Below are 22,064 nucleotides of genomic sequence, written 5' to 3'. Positions count from 1 at the left end.
CACGAAATCCTGTGGCTGATGCTAACACGACTAACGATGATAATGAGGCGAATGACCACTACCCTGCTGTCATGTCGATTAGTAACGAAGATTGGTTACAGACATTGCAGTTGGGTGACCCAGAACTATGTCGAATACGCGATGTGCTTAATTCAGATCTAGACGCAGAAGGGCTCAAACATATTAAGGACAACTACCTCATCAAAGATAACAGGCTTTATAAATATCTAGATGGTGACAAAATGAACATTCGTTGGGTCGTCCCTAAGGGAGCTAGGTGGCAACTGTGTCAGAAAAATCACGATGCTATTGGACATTTCGGGGTAGAGAAAACCTTGGAACGTATCAAGAAGGCGTACTGGTTCCCAAAAATGTCTAGGTTTATAAAAAAATATGTTGAGGCGTGTATGGAGTGCGCGTATTCGAAGAAATCCTCCACCTCGAAAGAGGGTCATTTGCACACAATTGAGAAGAAGGACATCCCGTTTCATACGGTCCACATCGACCATCTCGGACCATTCGTCAGATCAAAGAAGGGAAATTCCTATCTCCTAGTTTTAGTGGATTCTTTCACTAAGTTTACGTTTGCTAAGCCAGTCCGAAACACTAAAACCATAAACGTCATACGGGTTTTAGATGACATCTTCTATACGTTTCGCACTCCTGACAGGATTGTTAGTGACCGTGGTGCGTGTTTTACCTCCCATGCCTTTAAGAGATTCTGTCTCGACAAGGGCATAAAGCACGTGTTAAATGCTGTTGCCAGTCCCCGCTCGAATGGTCAGGTTGAGCGCTATAATCGAACTATATTAAGTTCATTAACTGCGCTCAATCTGAACCGAGACGAGAGGGACTGGGACGAGAACACCGGGAAGATTCAATGGGGGTTAAATAATACTCGACAGAAAACTACCGGTAGGACCCCTTCGGAAATTATGTTTGGTACTAGTATGGATGCAGAAATAGACCCCCGACTTAATGAAATACGTGAAGAAACTCGCGAAACTGATGATTTGACTTCTATTCGACAACAGGTTAAAGAAAGGATTGACTCGGAACAAGTGAAACAAAAGGAAGCTTACGATAAAAACAGACGTCCTGCTAAGAATTATAAGGTAGATGATCTTGTGAGAATCACAAAAACATGCTTTAATAACGACGGTAAGAGTAAAAAGCTCCTTCCACAATATATAGGTCCCTACCGTGTTGTGGCTGTTATCGGTAACGACCGATATAGGGTTACAGCAATTCCTGGCTTAACTAGTTCAAGAAATAAACGAAAAACCACTGTCGCTGCCGACAGAATGTTACCATGGGTTCACTTAGCTGCTTTAGAGGTTAACAGTGATGATGACTCTGTCGATGTAGATATTGAATCCGCAAACGAAGACGAAGAGACATAACATCGCTTAGTTCTAGAATGTGTTTCTTTGTTTTCTTTTCTTTTAGCGATTATTATACAAGTTATTCAATTGTCGATTAATCAAGAAGAATTTTGGTTATGTATTTAGATGTAAGTGATTAGATCTTATTAGAAATGTCTGAAAGTTAATGAGTAAGTTTATTTACCTCCTCTTATACTGTTTCTCATCCGTGGCATCTTTTATATGAATTCGATGAAGGCCTTGCTTAATTAAGTCAACAAATATATATATATATATATGGAGTAATGATGATGATTATAAAATTTTGCGAGAAATGAATGGTTCGCAATTTTGATTGTCTGTGAGAAATGAAGGGTTCACATGACAATCAATTTTAAGTTAGATATGACCTTGCGATAAATGAATGACTCGTTTTGGTCAGGTAGAGATGTGAGAAAAGAAGGGTTCACATATTATGTTCTTGCGAGAAATGAAGGGTTCGTGAGAATATAAACTTCATTGATTACGAAAAGTTATTAGTGTTAAAGATGAAGATAATGTTATTACAAGAATATCCCATTAGAGAAGATGTCATAACGGACTATGTACATGTTAAGGTGATAATTATATACGTATGCTTATTAATAAGAATTAAGGTTGTTGTTAAGTTTCCTAATAGATTTATACTACATATATTTTATTTTATATCTACCTAACTGCGTCACGAATCGTTCACCGAATGTAAGGCACGAGACCTGTGTATGAGGACATACACCAGGTCAGGATGGACGAATGTAAGGCGCGGTATTAATTGAGTAGGTGTTTTATGATTAAAATATTAGAATGTCATTTGACTAATTCGGTTGTCCGAGCGAACGAGGGAATCGAATGGTGGGGATGTGAATTCGTAAGGCAACGATTCGTGGCGGTCAGTTGGTAACGGGCCGTCATTGAGAGTGGTCGTCTACCTTTGAAGTGCAGTTGCAATAATCATTACTACTATATATCTAGTTGGAGAATTGTAAAAGGTGTGGTGATAGAAGATTAAAAGTGTGTGCTCATCAAAGGGAGTTTTATTATACTTGAATCACTCTATCTATAAAAAAAAAACGCATCAAAATCCGTTGCGTAGTTTTAAAGATTTAAGTATGATAAACATACTTACATGCAAATAATATTGTAGTATATTCAAGGAAATTTGTCAGAATAATAAAATAAGTTCATTTAAAAACATGATAAGCATTATCGGTATAAATTATGATAATTTTGTATTTTTTTTTTAATTTAAGTGACAAACAGAGATGTGTTAAAGACGAGTATAGTGACTAAGATTGGGAAGGGAATGTTAAGTTGGTATGGACACGTAGAGCGGATTTAAATTACGAAAGCGAAGGTTGGTGGTAGGTCTGGCAGAGGAAGACCTAGAAGGACGAACATTGACCAAATTAGAGATGTCCTTAGAAAAGGTTGAGTACGATCTACTCCGAACCGGCGTACGTGTATGAAACGATTGATGAATGTGGAGGAAGCAAGTAAAGTGTCTCAGGATCGAAGCAAATGGAATCCGCATTCATACCTACTCATAAGTTTATTTACTCATTTATTTGTACACAATAAAACGGACACAAGGAACATAGAAAGAAAACAAATAGTGCAGTCTTTCCTCGTTATATACAGGGAGTTAGTGACATCGTAACGAAAACTTTGAGGGATGATTCAGACCATGATTCCGAGTTGATATCAAGTGTAATTTTCCGTCGAATGTGGAGGAAGCAAGAGAAGTGTGTCAGGATCGAAGTAAATGGAATTCCATAGTCTCTGGTTACCCCAGTGGGAAAGAAAGGTGAGTTTATGTATGTACTTACCTATTGCTGCCGCCTGCCTACGCCTGCCTGTTGTACCACCAATCTAAATATAAAAGGAGAAACTCACTGACTATCAACGCACAGCCTAAACGGCTACAGCCACTTGGAATTTGGAAGGGACGTAGCTTAGGTACCGTAGAGGTGCACTAAGAAAGGAATTTCCGGAATTCCCACGGGAACGGGAATTAGCGGGAAAATTATTTTGTATCAAAAATCTAAACCGCTTAAGTTAGACGCTTGAAATTTGGCATGCAGGTACCTTAGTTAACTTAAAGCTTAGTTGCAACAGGATATCGCAAAATTCGCACGGAAACGGGAGTTAGGAAAAAACATTTGTATGAAAAAATCGAAACCGCGTAAGATAGTTTTTAATCTAGCATGCGCATACCTTAGTAAATATAAAGTTTAGTTATGGCTGTATTTTGAAAAATGGAAGTTAGCGGGAAAAATAATTGTATGAAAAAATCTAAACTGCATAAGTTAGATGCTTGAAATTTGATATGCACTCCCACACACACAAAGATCTCTCTTTTATAACACGCCACGCGGACGAAGTCGCGGGCAAAAGCTAGTCTAATGTATTTTTAATATTAATTTAAGTTCAATAAAGAGTTTTTGTATTGTATTGTATGTATATGTTAATTTAAGTGGGTTTGATTATTCCAACAAACTTTTTTAAGTAGTGTATGCAGCGAAGGGTTTTTGGAAAATCATTGTGTACAAGGAAATATACGCTTATTTACATATTTTCGTTTCAAATAAACATAATTCGTACAGTTGCACATATTTCCATAGATGTGCCCTGTGCTGGGAGGTTTTCTGGCCACGTCTTTCCCTCAGCGTTACAGATTCCGATGTGGTAGTAGTTTTACAGCTAGTTACATAATAATGTAAGCCAATTTTGAATAATAAATATTTATGATATTTTTTTTGAATTTTGAGATCGAAATCATATCACTATCTTTTTTTTGTTCCTACTAGTCAAATAAAGAACTCACAGTAATTTTAGTTTCGACAATATCTCCATCGGGAATCGAACCCTGACCAGGTCCTATCTTGAGCTGAACGTTTAACCACTATACCATGACCATTATTCTTTTATTTGTTAATATTAACTCGTCCTGCAGGATAAAGCTAACAATATCCTCTAATTGTTTATAGCTGATAGGGTGACCATACGTATTGGTCAATAAAGTAATATTACAAATAGTGAAACCGCTGTTGTGCTGTCTTCTTCTATCGTGTAGGTTGTGAGGTGGATTACCAACCCCATCAACCCTGGTGTCAGGGTTACTATTGAGCCGCCAAAGGCCACTGACATGGCTCATGTAACGACTACTCACTTACATCAGTAAGTAGTAAACGGGACCAACGGTTTGACGTGCCTTTTGAAGCACGGATCGTCAATCTGCCAGTAATGTCCTAACCAAACTAGCGATCACAAAGTGAATTTTGTGACATGTTCCCCGGGACTTCCGGTTCGTGAGCCCAACGCTCAACCAATGGACCACGGAGGCCGTTATGAACTATAATAATATAAACAAACAACATAACACAACAGGGAAGCTACAAGGAAAGAGAGGAAGGGAAAGACCAAGAAGAGCTTACATGGAACAGATTAAAGAGAGGCGAACGTCGTGTCTTATAAGGAAGTGATAGAATTTGCATTTGATAGACAAGAATGGAGAATGCTACATCGACAAGAGCGTGGCTCTTAAACTAGTGATGATGATAATATATAAATCCAAATATCGGGACAAAGAAATATCGGGATAGTGTCGAAATATCGGGAGTCTCATATCCCCATTTAAACGCGGTAAAAACCCGTTATTATGTGCTTTAATTATAAATCCAAAGTCCACATAGACCACAATTTGTGGTCATCCTACTATATGACTAAATCAACCACATACCTATCAGTTCATTCTGCTAGTATGAGTGACATATTTAAGTAAAATTATAAACAATTTAAATAAATTACTTAATGAAAAAAAGTGAAAAGGATTAGTCTCTATAAAATCAGAAATATGGTGTTAAGAGTGTTACCATGGTGTTTTTGTTTGATATATATTATTTCAGGTATGTTACTTTGTATTTTTCAGGGATTACCATTACTCTATCCTATGACGAACCAACATAAGACAGTTTTTAAGAACGTCTAGAGCCCCGTGCGGAGGTTTTTTAGGGCTAAACAGTGGATCAGCGTGGTAAAGTATGCTCCATATCCGCTCCGGTTGATTGAGGGGAGGCCTGTGCCCAGCAGTGGGACGTATATAGGCTATTTATGTTATGTAAGTATGTTATGTTAATATTATGTTGTGCTATCATATTAATCAGGTCATCGTTGTTTTTTTTTTTATGGTTACAGCGCAAGAGTCAACCGTAAAACAGTTACAATTAAATGTGTACCAAAATGAAAAATGCGTTCCAAATGTCCCTGAACTTATTGTCGCCGAAGGAAACACAATCAACTTGACAGTTGCTGGACAATTCGACTTCTTAAATTGGGCCGAGTAAGTACTAAGAAAGAAAGAAAGCAAGAAAGAAAGAAAGAAAGAAAGAAAGAAAGAAAGAAACATTTATTACTCCCGGACACCACAGACACAGACAGACAGGTACATTACATTCAACACAGGACAGAAACCACACGGGAATCATTACACAAAAAAGAAGAAAAAACCAAAGAAGAAGAAACAAAAATCACTACTATACTGCTATAATCTTTACTATAATCTTTTAACCCTTGGCCAGGGATACGGGTGAAGTACGTAACAGTTGCATAGGCCGAGATGGGAGCCATCGGTACGGCAATGTAGGACGGAAGGGGCAAGTTACAGAGACTGTAACCTGGAACCTGACAGAAGGCAGCAGTAATGCTTTTTTTGACGTGACTTATTATAGATTTGCTGCACATGGCATTAACTACTTGGCCGGACAAATGGGGAGCGCTGAAGGCTCTCACCCGGTACAACGTTCAAATCCCGGGGACATATCACAAAAATCACTTTGTGATCCCTAGTTTGGTTAGGACATCGTCCAAAAGTAAGATGATCCGTGCTTCGGAAGACACGTTAAGCCGTTGATCCTGGTTACTACTTACTGATGTAGCCATGTCAGGGGCCTTTAGCGGCTCAATAGTAACCCTGACACCAGAGTTGATGGGGTTGGTAATCCACCTTACAACTCACCACGATAGAAGAAGATTACTTATAGATAAACTTCTGCCTTCCCCTTTGGAAATACAGGCGTCATGCTGTGTTATATTACTTTTAATATTAGTTTTATTGACTCGTGAATTGTTTCTAGGTGTTCATCTCAACGACTTAAAACACGATTTCTTGGTAAAAGCGAATTTCACCAGCCAAATAAGTCTCAGGGAAATCGAACAGCATACGCCACGGTAAGTATTCAGAAGTCCCCGCTCCCCATCAGGGTGGACAGAGCTAAAAGTCAGTCAGACCTAGCTCAGCCGCTGGTGGGGAGCGGAGAGTTGCCGTTCTATTCGTAGTATTATTCCTTGTATTATGTCGACGGTACTATGGTATTATGTAGGTATGTTTTTACTCTTTCAGCTAAAATCTAACAAGAAACACCACGGTAAATGGAACTGTACTTTTTTGGTACGGAGAGGGCAAAACTGGCCAGGAGATAAATATTTGTACAAAGGAGAAAATTATACCAAAATCGTATGTTTAGCTGATGTGACAGTCACAGGTAAGAGTAGTATTATCTATGCAGGTAAGTAATTGAAAAAAGCCCCTGGGTGAAAATCAAAATGTGCCAAGTTTGGTGGCGAACTTTCATAATATATTATTTTTTTGTGAAAAATTGGGTTCCGACATGAAAAAGGATCCTTTTGGAACCCAATTTTTCACGAAAAAATAGTATGAAAGTTCGCCACCAAACTTGAATTTTTGATATTCACCCCCTCATCATCTCCTTGGCATTATCCCGTTTTTCCGTTAGGTCCGATTGCCTAAGGCGGTGCAAACGTGGTGTAATAACAAGGGTCATCATTCTTCTTCTTGTCGTGTCGATGGCAAACTAAATTTTAATAGTATCGGCCCAAAACTTGGCAACAAGTATGGCGCTATCTGCAGCGCTCATCAGATCCTCCTGCGTGCTGGTGTTCGGGCACGCAGGACACGATGTAAGATGTTCCATCGTTTGTGGAACAGTGCCGCATTTGCACTTTAAGTCCGAGCCATCCAAGAAACCCCACCTGAACAAATTGTACTTCGGCCCACCTGAGTCCGAAGTCTATTTAGAGACTTGCAGACTTGAATCGCGGTCTTCAACCAATAGGCGCAGCTAATGCTATCTACGAAGATATTCGTTGAGCGGGTATTGGTCAAAGACCTCGATATAAGTACTTAACTCGCTTCATTTTTTAATAACGCGCATACGGGTGCTAATTCCTGTACTTAAACACCATCTAATTTTATTTTACGTTATATCTGTCATTTTGTTATCCGCCGGAAAGAAAAGGGACGGGTAATCGACAAGCATAAAATTTATGGAACACACGTCAATTTTAAGCATGAATCTAAAATAACCGTATAAAATTTTTACATTGGCCAATAACCCGACAGAATTATGTTGACAGCATACGTCAAACGGTTTGCATACCAGCGAGATACCTTTCTGATTCGCACGGGTTATTAATTCATTTACTCATTCTTTCTAAAATTAAGAGCTGTCTCTTTTATTTTCGGCGGGTAAGAAAATGACAGGCATAACTCAAAGTAAAATTAGGTGTCTGCAGGAATCGGGGCCACTATTTTTTGTTATTTTTTTTTAACCGGGAACTTTACATTATAAACTTGGCTTGGATTCCTTTACGATTTTAAAAATAAACATTTTTGTTTCAGAATCAGATGTACCACCAATAGATCAAAGTAAGCAGATTTTTAGCTGATTTAATTTTACAACAGCCTCCGTGGTCTAGTGGTTAGAGCGTTGGTCTCACGATCTGGAGGTCCGGTCGATTCCCGATGGGGACATTGTCGAAATCACTTAGTGAGACTGTCTTTTGTTTGGTAAGGACATTGCAGGCTTGAATTGTCCGAAAAAGTAAGATGATTCCGTGCTTCGAAAGACACGCTAAGCCGTTGGTCCTGGGCTACGAGCCCAAATACTCCCACCAACCCGCACTGGAGCAGCGTGGTGGAGTATGCTCCATACCACCTCCGGTTGAATGAAGGGAGGTCTGTGCCCAGCAGTGGGATGTGTAAGCTGTTTATGTATGTATGTAATTTTATAAAACATAAGTATACAACATGGAGCGATTATCGGATATTATTTATTTTTATTTGTTTGTTTAATTTCAGAAACCTTATACTATATCATTGGCGGAGTAGTAGCAGTCGTTATATTAATCATAATCATTGCGCAAACGGCTATTATTCTCCATTTCAAGGCTAAGGGTATGTTTTTTTTTAAAGTGACTTATAATATTGTAGATTTGCCGCAAGTAACTACTTGGCCGGACAAATGAGGTGCGCTGGCTCTCACCCGGTACATTATGCTAACTTTGGAAAGTAACATTTACAATACATTTTGAGGTAAACCTAGCTGCGGGTGTACGATAACTTCCGAGGTTTTTCTTCGGGGTTTTTGTAGTGTCGAGGTTTTTTATATGAGGTGTCCACAGTGTGATTTGACTCTAAAAAGCCATAAGCCGTTTAAGGACTTAAGAAATAAAACAATAAAAAGATAAAACAGATTAAAGCAAGTATTTTTTTTAGCGAACGCGGCTAAATTGGCAGCATTGCCCCACCTCCAGCGTCTTTCATCCAACAGAGATGATTCAAGTGAGTATAAACATTACAATAATTTATTATTAAGTGTTCTACGCCATTGACATACAGTCATGAGCAATATAATGTACTCACTTTAGGACTCTGTCGCACTAACATATTTGACATTTAGTGAGACTTACAGTTCAATTTGTCAAAAATGTTAATGTGACATGGTACCAAAGTGTATGCATATTAATGCTCGTGACCGTACATAGACATGCATACTTACTTTATTTTGCCTGTCATTTTCTTATCTGCCGAAAAGGAAAGGGACGGGTAATCGACAGGCATATTATGGAACACACGTCAATTTTAGGCAGCTATTTAAAAAGCGACACAATTAGGACTACTCGACAGAATTAAGTTGACAGCACACGTCAAACGGGTTGCATATCAACGAGATGCCTATTTTATTTCGCCCGGTTATTCATTCATTCGCTATCATTCATTTTAAATAAACAGTTGTCAATCATGCGTCCCGTTCCTTTTCGACGGTTAAGAAAATGACAGGTATAACTTAAAATTAGGAGGTGTCTGCAGGAATCGGGGCCATTGATTAAATAAATTATTAAACATAATTTCCTGCTTAATTAAAATACGGGCGATAAATGTGAGTTTGTATGAAACCGCCGGTATGGCTATGTGAACGCGTGTATTACCATTTACCATAGAATAAAATATAATACTATGTACTTTCTTTCTTTCTATATAGAATGGTAACTCTAGCACCAATTCGTATCTTAAGAGATTTTTGTATGGAGTGTCCTGCATACTCTGCACGACAACCGTGTCGCGCGCGGCGCGAATTATATCTAGGATTTCGACCAATAAGAAATGCTATCTACGTGAATAGACATCTTACGGCTATTGGTCAAAGCCCTCGATATACTTGGCGCGTGCGGTTTAGTTATGCAAATTCGCGGGTATTTATATCGCTTTCGCTACGGACGTGTACATTGAGCTTAAAAAATATATATACAATTCTTATTTGGTGGACGGTAATCTATCGTAGCTACCTATAGATACGCCATAGAGGTTTAACTAATACAGTGTTATTACAAAATAAAGACTAAGGCCGGGTTTCCACTGACGCGGAGATGGGCGGAGAAGAGCGGAGATGTGCGGATTTGACCAATCACAGCGTTCGAGAGTGCGAAAAACGAAGCCGCTCTGTCACTCTCTCCCTCACGGTGATTGGTGGATTCCTGAAAATCTCCGCTCCTCTCCGCATAACTCCGCGTCAATGGAAACGCAGCCTAAGGGATAAACTAGGTTTAAAATACGCGAAAGAAGTCCCGCGGCCGCGACGCTACTTACTGTCGCAGATTCCGCATAGATTTATTATGACTTGTCAATTAGTTTCTATCCTTCGGGGCGCGGATTATTTTAAACCTAGTTTTTCTTTAGTCTTCGTTTAATAATAACACAGTTTGTCTTTTTCTCAATTTTAAGCTCGGTATAGCGTCATGCCTGGAGAACGGAAAAAATCACAGAAAAGGGAAGCGAGTGGGATCTATCAGAGCTTGGAAAATCTGCGCACAGGTAATGAAAAAATAAAGTTTTTTTTAAATCAAATATTTGTAGATAAAGCCCTCACGCTTAGTGCATACAAGGGCTTTAGACAAGTTGCCAGTGATTATGACAATAGACAGTGATTTGGCAGAATCGAGATAAGGCGACATGTAACTCCCATATATATTTATCAGTTTCACTCGATTGCTGCCTCATATCGCTATCGGCCCAGTAGAGTCGATTAATTTATTTAATATTATCCTCTCAGACGACTTTAGAGGTTTGCGGCCAACCGGGCACCCTTAGGCATATTGTCTTTAAATTTTATACCGGGTTTGACGCGATTTATCTACACGTCACGTTACAAAAATTAAACTGTCGATTGTCATAAGTTTTTGCAATTTGGCTAAGGCTGAAGCGGATTTTGTATGAAACCAAACCGCGTGTCGCGCTTTCCTAGCTCTGTGTGCATCTATTTCATAATATATTATCGTTACTAGCAAGGTCTGCACGGCAACCGTGTCGCGGATGGCGCGATACATATCGAGGGTTTCGACCAACCAATGTTATCTACGTATCTACGTAGATAGACGTCGTGCGGTTATAGGTCGAAGCCCTCGATATAATTAACTTTGCGCGCGGCGCGGTTGCTGTGCCGCGAAGGCAGGTAAAAGAGAGTTTGTATCCACACGTTCACGCAGAAATTAAGTCGGTTTCATGCAACATACCGCCGCGTGCGCCTGCGCCTGCGCAAATACAGTTCAATAAAGATAACATTCTACAATAGCCTCAATGCGCGGAAAGAATTAGATCTGTCAAAGTCCGTAAGCTAGTGTTGTGACGTTCATAAGCATAGTGATGTAGTCGATATTAGGTCAATATTTAATATTATTTATTTGCATACTATGATGGTGTACAAGTTGGTAAGTTACATATGAGTTTCACATCACAGACCCTTTCGGGCACGACAAAATAGAAGTTTAAAAGAAAGAAGGAAACTTTTCAAATAGTAACATCAGTATCATTAAGGTATTCACCAGAGCTGTAGTAACATTTATTAATTAGAAGTTCTTTTATTTTTTTAATAAAAAAAAGCGATCGATTGTTTTCTATATAACAGTAAAGTACCCCATTTTTTACGGTTTTTTTTCAGCTGCCGGCATTCCTCCCCCATCGCCATCACCGAATGTGAAAGACAGACCTCCGATGCCTCTGCCGGCGGATGATGACGAGGAACACATTTATGATGGTAATGTACTGGGGATCAAAAGGCCATATCTAAACAATTCATTTAAAAAAGCAATATTGCTATATAATAATACATGGTTTTATGTGTTTTAATTGGGACCCTTTTTTTTTCGCATAATGTTGTTTGTTCTATTTTAATTAGGCATAACCGGTTAGGCATATTTTTTTAGTCATAATCGTCTAATGGCATAATGGTTACTTGTCATACTGTTTTACTTAGCATAATGCTTGTTAAGCCTAATGATGTTTGCCCTATTCTTGTAGGTTTATCACATTTAACTTGGATTCCATAGTGTATAGTAGGCTAGGCCGCCTACATGTTTATTTAAATAGGTATGAATTTATGCTTAATGTGTTTATGCTTTATTATATTATGTGTAAATAGTTATGCCTAATGCCTTTTATGCGTAACGATTATTAGGAATAGTAAATATATGGCATGCAAATTTATGACATAAAATTTTATGCAACAAAATAGGGAATTTTAATTATAGCAATATAATTAAAACACATACAACCGTGTTCTTACCGCGTTAATCAGGGGTATGAGACTCCCGATATTTCAACTCTATTGCAAGTGCCATGATCACGGGACGACTGAAATTATAGATCTACCTACTCCACTCCAATTTCATTAGTAAAAAAGTAACTGATTTGACTATTTGACTACTAGCCTATTATTATTGATGAGAATACATTACGAAATCCTTATTCATGCGACTATAGTTTTACTGTTTTCAGATGGGGAAACTCTTCAGAGAATCTTCACCCCAGTGCCTCCACCGGTCGCTACTTTACCTAAAAAAGGTAAGATTCAAAAAGGCTGGCCTAAAAATGGTAAGGTTAGACCTCTGACCAAGTGCCGAATGTTACGGAAGTGGGTTTCGGGATTGGAAGGAAACTCACTGAGTCCAAGAAACGAATTTATTCGAACGATTTTTTCCAGACAACCATAATGCGAGGAAATACATGTAAAAATAACATGTAACTTTTTTTTTATTTAATGTTTTATTTATAAGGTGTTGGTGTACCATTTTATAAATCATCATCATCAATTTAAGAGCCACGCCCTTGTCGGTGTAGCATTTTCCGAATACTCTCCATGCTACTTTTTTAGGGAAAAATAGGGCAGTGGTTTCCCTCTTGCCTTCCGCCCCGCAGTACTCTGTCTGACGCGAGTGGGATGGCGCCCAGAGTAGTCTATTACAAAGCCATACTAGGACTCCTGTCCTCTGCCTCTGAATAGTACTGACAGTTACTGCTGCCCTCTGCCAGGTTCCAGGTTACAGTCCCTGTGACATGCCCCTTCCGTCCTGCATTTTATAAATAAGTAATTAAAATTAAAAGATTGAGGGTGCGGCGCCTACTAGCCACGACATAATAAATATGTACCTACAAAGAAACTAAATGTTTTTTTTTTAAACAGACAAGAAGAAAGGAAAGCCGTCTGCCCATACTCCGAAGCCAGCATCCAAGCCACATCAACAAGGCAAGTACTTCATCATCATCTTCCTGCCCTTCCACTCCAGGTGTGGTCGGCGCAATATTTATTCCACTTCCATTCACTTATGGAGCTCTGCGTGTTCAATATAATAACGCATTCAGGATGCTGTTCGGACTGCCGCGTTATTGCAGCGTCTCATTAATGTTTGCAGAGGCGCAAATTAATTGCTTCTACATCATCATGAGGAAACGTTATTGCGCCTCCTTACTGCGCCGCGTGCGCGCCAGCTCGAACAGTATCCCGAGTGTGTTAGCAGACCGGTGGGACTCCCCGCTGCTGAGGCGCTGGATGCTGGAGTCGTCATTTCAGTACACATATCCTTCTTTACATTTTGGAGGAGCTCGGTGGCGCAGCGGTTAACGCGATCGGTCTGCGATTGTTGAAGTAAAGCAACTTTCGCAAAGGCCGGTCATAGGATGGGTGACCACAAAAAAAAAGTTTTCATCTCGAGCTCCTCCGTGCTTCGGAAGGCACGTTAATCTGTTGGTCCCGGCTGCATTAGCAGTCGTTAATAACCATCAATCCGCACTGGGCCCGCGTGATGGTTTAAGGCCCGATCTCCCTATCCATCCATAGGGAAGGCCCGTGCCCCAGCAGTGGGGACGTTAATGGGCTGATGATGATGATCCTTCTTTACACAATCCATACACACTTTTAGGTCTTTCCCCTTTATTCATCCGCATTCATAAACTCACGCCTATTTCCCATCGGAAAGGAAAAGTTTAAGGAAAAGTTGATAGTAGGCTTGCAGAGGAAGATCTAGAAGGACTTACATTGACCAAATTGGAGATGTCCTTAGAAAAGGTTCCGTACGATCTACTCTGAACCGGCGTGCGTGTATGAAGCGATTGATGAATGCAGAGAAGCAAGTAAAGTGTGTCAGGATCGAAGCAAATGGAATCGGCATTCATACCTACATATAACTTATTTATTTGTACACAATAAAGCTCGTCGGGACGGAAGTTCCACAGGTCTTCTAAAAACATGACCAATCCACCGCCATTTCTATGTATGCAGTATTAAATTTTAATTCTTAATTTTTAGCTCCAGGTCTAATACCAATGGAGGATTACGACTACCCAGACATTGACACAGTAGAGTTATTGAAATCACAAGATATGCGTAAGTTAACCTTTTCAATGTTCTGAAGTTCACCCGGCTATACAGGTTGTGAGAAGCTGCAGTAGCTTTAGGCGGATGTGACGTTCGTTATGTAAAAATGACGACTCAAAGTGTTAACTATCTTCTTATCGTGTGGGTTGTGAGGTGGAATACCAACCTCGTTAACCCTCAGGGTTATTACTGAGCCGCCAAAGGCCCCTGACATGGCTTATGTAACGACTACAAACTTACATCAGTGATTAGTACCGTAATAAGTGTAACCATGTTACCTACTAAATAAAGATATTTTTTAATTTGAATAAACCGAATAAGGGTTGGTCGCAAATTGTCTATGTGTAGCAATATGACTACCTCCATGTGGTTGAGCGTTGACCTCACGATCCGGAGGCCCCCGGTTCGAATCCCGGTGGGGACATATCACAAAATCACTTTGTTATATCTAATTTGGTTAGGACATTACAAGCTGATCACCTGATTGTCCGAAAGTAAAATGATCCGTGATTCGGAAGGCACGTTAAGCCTTTGGTCCCGGTTACTACTTACTGATGTGAGTATGTAGTCGTTACATGAGTCACGACAGGGGCCTTTGTCGGCTCAATAATAACCCTGACACCAGGGTTGATGTGGCTGGTTTTCCACCTCACAACCCACACGATAATACAAGAAGAACGGCTATATCGCTGCTGTAATGTCCTAACCCAACTAGGGATCACAAAGTAATGTTTGTGATATTTCCCCACCGGGATTCGAACCCGGAACCTCTGGATCGTGAGCCTAACGCTCAACCACCGGACCACGGAGGCCGTTCTGAGGCCGTGACCTAAAATAAAAAAGATAAAAGAGTTCCAATAGTATTGCCAACTTAGATTGTTTTATTTTATTTAGATCATCAAAAGAGCAACCCTGTCTCGATTCCTCCAAAACCGGAGAAACCAAAGGCTGGTAAGCCTCCCAAGTCAACGCCGGCGCCGATACAACCAGCACAGAAACCAGCACCAAACACGGGTTAGTATTAATTCCCCTGCCCAGCCTGTAAGGAGTACGACGCGAAGATATCTAGAGCATCGTGATGCATAAGGGTTGACAGATGGTTCATTTAAATGACGTTTGTATAATCAAATTACTTATTAAAAAAATAAAAGAACTTCATTTGTGCTGTAGTAACATTTATTAATTAGAAGTTCTTTTTGAAAAGCTTCCTTCTCTCTTTTAAACTTCTACTTTGTTGTGCCCTGAAGGGTCTATGATGTGAAACTCATATGTAACTTTTACCAACTTGTACACCACCATAGTATGCAAATAAAGAATATTGAATACATACAGGTTGTTAGCGACATCGTTACGAAAACTTTGAGGGATGATTCCCCTCAGTATTCGTATAAGTACCCAGCCTAATAGCCTGGACCAACGACTTAACGTGCCCTCCGAAGCGCGGAATCTCGGACGATCAAGAGATGATAAGGCGTTTATTAGAAATAATTTAATTATTTTATTTTTCAGGTGGAGTTCTGCTAAATGAATTGAAAAACAACCTTCTAAGAAAAAGAATGTCAAGTAGGTACAATTATTTTATTAATGGTCCCGGTTTCGAGTCCCGGTGGGGACATACCACAAAAATCACTTTGTGATTGCGAAAGTAAGATGATCCGTGCTTAGAACTTTATACCAACACCACACCGAGCTTTCTGTTAGACCAATGTGATAGGTGAGCCGTATCGCCGTCTATAATGGTCGAGCCAACTGTGTTAGTGAAAACTGCACTTAAGATGACTTAAAAACTCATTCGTGCAAATCTGATATCTTTTGGGGGGTTAAAATGGCCACATCGAAGCAATTCATCTAAGAAAGCAATATTGCTGTTTGACATTTGTTTGCATTGCGCACTTAAGTACTTTTTTATATGCGCAAATGTCAAATTGCAATATTGCTTTCTTAGATCAATTGCTTCGATGTGGCCATTTTAACCCCCTGTTCTTTGTGTTCAATAAAGTATAATTGATCTTTACTGGCTTACTTATAAACTTTTTTATTTCTTTCTTCGGGTTCGATTCCCGATGGGGACATTGTCGAAATCACTTTGTGAGACTGTCCTTTGTTTGGTAAGGACTTTTCAGGCTTGAATCACCTGATTGTCCGAAAAAGTAAGATGATTCCGTGCTTCGGAGGGCACGTTAAGCCGTTGGTCCCGGCTATTAGCCGTAAAAACACCTCCACCAACCCGCAGTGGAGCAGCGTGGTGGAGTATGCTCCATACCCCCTCCGGTTGATTGAGGGGAGGCCTGTGCCCAGCAGTGGGACGTATATAGGCAGTTTATGTTATATGTTTTATGTTATTTCTTTTTTAAGATCAAGTACCAACGCGCCCTCATACAAAGGAATCAACCCAAACCATGCGTCCCGTGCCTCAACCGACAACAGAAATGACCAATGTACGAGGAAAACCACTAACAAAGATACGCCCGCAAGCAACACACACTGAGGAAACAAACCCTCAGAAACTCAAACCGAGAATCAACCCAGAGAATATAAACCCTCAGAAACTCGTGCCACAGAACTTAGGGCGATTCCAACAAAATACTGCTCCACAAGAAGTACCGAATGTGCGGCGTCCTTCTGAGCCGACTCCTCAGCAACCTTGGACCCAGAGACGTGATCCACATATTCCTCAGGAAACAACCGCCCAGAAGGGTTGGGGCCAGAAGCCAATTCCGGGGATGAGACCTCAAGATCCATCGACTGCAACCAGGTTGGTACACAGACACAACCCAGGTCCGTATAGGGGTAGCCAGAACAATTATGTTGTATAGTCATCACTATTTTAAGAGCCACGCTCTTATCGGTGTAGCATTCTCTATGCTACTTTTTTAAAGAAAAATAGGGCAGTGGTTTCCTTCTTGCCTTCCGCCCCGCAGTACTTTGTCTGACGCGAGTGGGATGGCGCCCAGAGTAGTCTATTTCAAAGCCGTACTAGGACTCCTGTCCTCCGCCTCTGAATAGTACTGACAGTTACTGCTGCCCTCTGTCAGGTTCCAGGTTATAGTCCCTGTGATTTGCGCCTTGCGTCCTGCATAATGCTATCTTTAAATAAAGCTAATAATGAATCTACCGCCACTTCGAAACACCTATTTATTGTTATCAGATATAATCCAAAAACCGAACCGGATTCGATTCCCGATGGGGACATTGTCAAAATCACTTTGTGAGACTGTCCTTTATTTGGCAAGGACTTTGCAGGCTTGAATCGCCTGATTGTCCGAAAAAGTAAGATGATTCCGTGTGCTTTGGAGGGTACGTTAAGCCGTTGGTCCCGGCTGTTAGCCGTAAAAACACGTCCACCAACCCGCAGTGGAAGCAGCGTGGTGGAGTATGCTCCATACCACCTCCGGTTGATTGAGGGGAAGCCTGTGTCCAGGAGTGGGACGTATATAGGTTGTTTATGTTTTATGTAATAATCCATTATGATAATCAATCAGTTTTCTATTATTATTCATTTATGTTTAGTGCGGTTTTCAGTAACACAGTTGGCTCGACCATTATAGACGGCGATACGGGTCACCACCTATCACGTTGGTCTAACAGAAAGCTCGGTGAGGTGTGGGTACTTAGTTCATTTTATAATGGACGTACCTCTGACTGCCCCGATTGGGATATAGTCGTGATCTTATGTTATGTATGTTTATAGATCGCCACCTGTGTCCAGGGTTCAACCGATGGTTCAGAAACCAGCTACACCAGCAAAGCCGAAACGTAAGTACCAATTCCAAGTTAGGTTATTTTCCACCCTAACACTCCCCAGACACTTCATACCAGTGGCGGATTTACCAGTAGGCTGAGTAGGCTGAAGCCTAGGGCGGCAGATTTTAGGGGGCGGCAAATTTGGCCCAAATTTTTTTTTGTCTTACAGAAGTAAAATAATAGATATTATACCTATACACAAAGAAACAAGTGACAAGAGTTATAACATTTTAGTAATGCACAGTATACTGAACATTCTTACGTCTGTACGGGCTTCAACCGAACATAATTATTTTGCTAACTTTGCGCCGTGTTTTTGGTAGCGCTTTGCACTCGACTATAATTAGTATCGAATTTCAGAGGTCAGTAGGGGCGGCAAAATTTGAATAGCCTACTGGCGGCAAATTTGTAAATCCGCCACTGCTTCATACAACACACCTCATTTTACACAGACACTACACGTTGACTTTATCGTACACACGCATCTGTGCGTGACGTCTGACGCCATACGATTGAAGACTAAAGTAACACCGAGGGGGTGAGGTAAACCTAGCTCAGCCGCTGGTGGGGAGCGGAGAGTTGCAGTTCTATACGTAGTATTATTCCTTATTCTATGACCCTAGTCAAATGAGATACTTTTACAAAACGTGCAGACGTAAATTTTCAATTGAACATACTTACATACATAAACTTAAAGAGGCAAAATAACTTACGCCTATTTCCCACCGGGGTAAGCAGAGACTATGGATTCATACACTTCATTCGGTGTTAGTGACACCGTAACGAATACTGAGGAGGATGACTCAGCTCATTTTTTTAATAATAAAAAAATATAGACTGGGGTCTGTGAGAAGCGTTAGCTTGTAGTACAGAACCCCAGGCTCCCCCCTCGGATGATTAGTGTCTATAGCTACTTATTTTATGTTTAGATATATAACACAAATTAGAAGAGATGAGATTTGATACTTAAGACAAAAATTGAAAAACATAAGAAATATTGTATGTGCGTGTTTGTGTGCGAGTGCGTGTGTGGGTGTGTGTGTGTATTTGCGTGCGTGCAAACAGTTTAATTATTTATAATAATATATTTAGCTTCTACATTATTCTGAGTTAATATGACGGAAAATACCACTTGATCGGCATCCACAGGGTGTCAACTCAGAACCATGAGCTGAATCATCTTCCTCAGTATTCAGTACGGTGTCACAATTTGATTACATTTTATTTGAAGATTAAGTAATATTTTCTGGTATTGTTTCAGCTGCTTTTAACCCTGCGAAACCGCCTCCTCCCGAGCCTACGCCACAAGGTAATAATATTATTATTGTGTATGGCAGACAAAAATAAAATATCCTGCATGGATCATATATCCAGCTTAAGTTTGATTTGATTTTATTTGAAGATTCATATATCCTGGTATTCTATTTCAGATGGTTTTAACCATAAAAAACCTCCTCCTCCTGAGCCTACGCCACAAGGTAACAAATACTTGTAAATGATTACTTATGGAAATTCCACTCAGAATAATGAGCTCCTATTATATCGTGTCGGTTGTGAGGTGGATGGCTAGTAAGAGTAAGGGTACGATCACGAGCATTAATATGGTACCATGTCACATTAACTTTTTTGACAAATTAAACTGTAAGTCTCACTAAATGACAAAAATGTTAGTGCGACAGAGTCCTAAAGTGGGTACTTATATTGCTCATGACTGTACTTATTAGTAACACTTTCAGTCAAACTTATTCATTCCATTCTCCTCCAACACCACATTACAAAGACCTTGTAATGTCGGTCATGAGTCGAGTGGGAAGTAAATAGGCACCTATAAAATATTATTAAACAAATCTTTTCTTAGTATTAATTTAATACATAAGTACATAAACTCACGCCTATCGCAAAAGCAGTATATAAAGCGAAAGTTGATGGTAGGGCTGGCAGAGGAAGACCGAGAAGGACTTACATTGACCAAATTGGAGATGTCCTTAGAAAAGGTTTAATACGATCTACTTTGAACCGGCGTGCGTGTATGAAGCGATTGATGAATGTGGAGGAAGCAAGAGAAGTGTGTCAGGATCGAAGCAAATGGAATTCTCTAGTCTCTGCTTACCCCGGTGGAAAATAGGCGTGAGTTTATTAATTTAATAAGGTAAAAAAAATACTTACCTTGATTTTCCCGACGTTTCGGTCGCTTCGGGTGAGAGCTCAGCGTTCCCAGTTTGTCCGGCCAAGTAGTTGATGCCATCTGTGTCCGATTTACAATAAGCCACGTACAACAAGGTCGTGTTGCACCAACCGTGGTCACGCGATCACTGACGAGGCGAGTGATTGTTACTATGAAGATGTTATGGGTGCAACTACCCTCATTTCACTATTATTTGTGAAACCGACACACAACACTCAGTGTCTACAGATATATCCGGCGACAAATCGCAAGATTATCGGCTGAATTTATTGATAACATAATACATCGCGTAAGCTCACAACTATATTCAATTCAAATTCAAAAATATCTTTATTCAGTAAGTAACGTAGTTACACTTTGAATCGTCAATTTTTCGCCTAAAACTACTGCAGCTTCTCACAACTTGAGTAATTTAGCTGCCTAATATCAGTTCTCAGACAGTTAATCCCATGCATTCATATCTTCTAAATAATCACTAACTTTATAATAACCTTTTTTGTAAACAGTTGAAAGGCAAATTCTCAATGTCAAGAATATACCCCAATTGGGGTAGTCAGAGGTTCATCCATCGCAAGATGAACTATTTAGAGTATTTTTGCATAATGAGATAGGTAATTATCACGTTAAATCGCGACAGTAGCGCCATAGGGGAACATAGCCTGAAAAATCCCTCATTGACCTCCTAATTTTACTATAAGTTTCTTATCCACCGAAAAGGAAACGGACGGATGATTGACAGCCCTTAATTTTAGGAAGAATGAGTAAATGAATGAATAACCCGGTCGTATCAAAAAGGTATCTCCTTGGTATGCAAACTGTTGAACGTGTGCTGTCAACTTAATTCTCTCAGGTTATTGGCCGATGTAAAATTTTTAGACGGTTGTTTTTGATTTCTGCTTAAAATTGACGTGTATTCCATAAATTTTATGCCTGTCGATTGCCCGCCCCTTTCTTTTTCAACGGATGAGAAAATGACAGGTATAACTTAAAATAAAATTAGAGGCGTCTGCAATCAGCACCATTGTATTACTTAATTTTTTACTGTCAATAAAATCGTTGATATTTTGTTTCAGCTGCATTTAAAACTCTCAAGAGACCACCAGCTCCTGAACCTATACCACAAGGTACTTTTTTTGACGTGACTTAAAGTAGTTTTGCCTTAAACTCCTACTTTTTTTTGTTTATATTACAACCGCCAACAATACTTACATTATTTGTCTAGGTAATTCATTTTCATTGACAACGAATTTCTGTGCCGCAAAATATTAACTGTACAATTCTCAAGCTGGTTCTGTCCAACCCGTTAGGAACTACGGATGTAAGTTTATCAAATGTAGGAAATAGTAAACGTGGTTGATTTTGTAAGTATTAGGTGACATTTTAAAACCATGTTTGAGTTTTTTTTTTTTTTTTTTCAGAAAGTGAACTGTATGAGGCCGTGGCTCCGGACTATTCTGACTCAGACGAGGAGTGGCAGTACGAGGCATTGCCAAACTATAACATCTACAGCATGTAGAGCATCACGCCATGCGCCTTGCAGGGAGGACAGAGAAGATATATACCACGCCAAAACTAAGTTTAATTTGTAATAACAGTCGCCTAATTTTCTTATTCGTGGATACTTGCATTTACAGTTTAGAAATAAAATATAAATTTTACAACATAAGCAACATTTATTATTAAGTCAATAAATTATAATTATAAACTAACTTGTTTTTTTATCTGTGC

At 39.8% G+C, this 22,064-nt stretch overlaps 1 protein-coding gene across 5 annotated transcripts; it reads left to right on the top strand.

The window, feature by feature from the left end:
* Positions 1-5,154: 5,154 nt before the first annotated feature.
* Positions 5,155-21,977, top strand: LOC126379164 (uncharacterized). 5 transcript variants are annotated; one of them, XM_050027822.1, is made up of 20 exons: positions 5,155-5,308; positions 5,598-5,742; positions 6,536-6,629; positions 6,802-6,943; positions 8,101-8,127; positions 8,560-8,655; positions 8,977-9,042; positions 10,483-10,572; positions 11,696-11,791; positions 12,532-12,597; positions 13,217-13,279; positions 14,339-14,416; positions 15,302-15,421; positions 15,917-15,970; positions 16,763-17,162; positions 18,099-18,163; positions 19,413-19,460; positions 19,582-19,629; positions 21,410-21,460; positions 21,755-21,977. In XM_050027822.1, the coding sequence occupies exons 1-20, from the start codon at positions 5,257-5,259 to the stop codon at positions 21,850-21,852; spliced, it is 1,899 nt and encodes a 632-aa protein (XP_049883779.1). In that variant the 5' UTR covers positions 5,155-5,256; the 3' UTR covers positions 21,853-21,977. The 5 variants fall into 5 exon arrangements, with proteins under 5 accessions (XP_049883779.1, XP_049883778.1, XP_049883777.1 ...); XM_050027821.1 differs by having other exon boundaries at positions 12,517-12,597; positions 14,345-14,416; XM_050027820.1 differs by having other exon boundaries at positions 12,517-12,597.
* The last annotated feature ends 87 nt before the right edge of the window (positions 21,978-22,064 follow it).

The sequence above is a fragment of the Pectinophora gossypiella genome, chromosome 28 (genome assembly GCF_024362695.1).
Source record: "Pectinophora gossypiella chromosome 28, ilPecGoss1.1, whole genome shotgun sequence".
Lineage (NCBI taxonomy): Eukaryota > Metazoa > Arthropoda > Insecta > Lepidoptera > Gelechiidae > Pectinophora > Pectinophora gossypiella.
The sequence above is the reverse complement of the archived record's forward strand: the minus strand, read 5'-3'. Positions and strand labels throughout refer to the sequence as shown.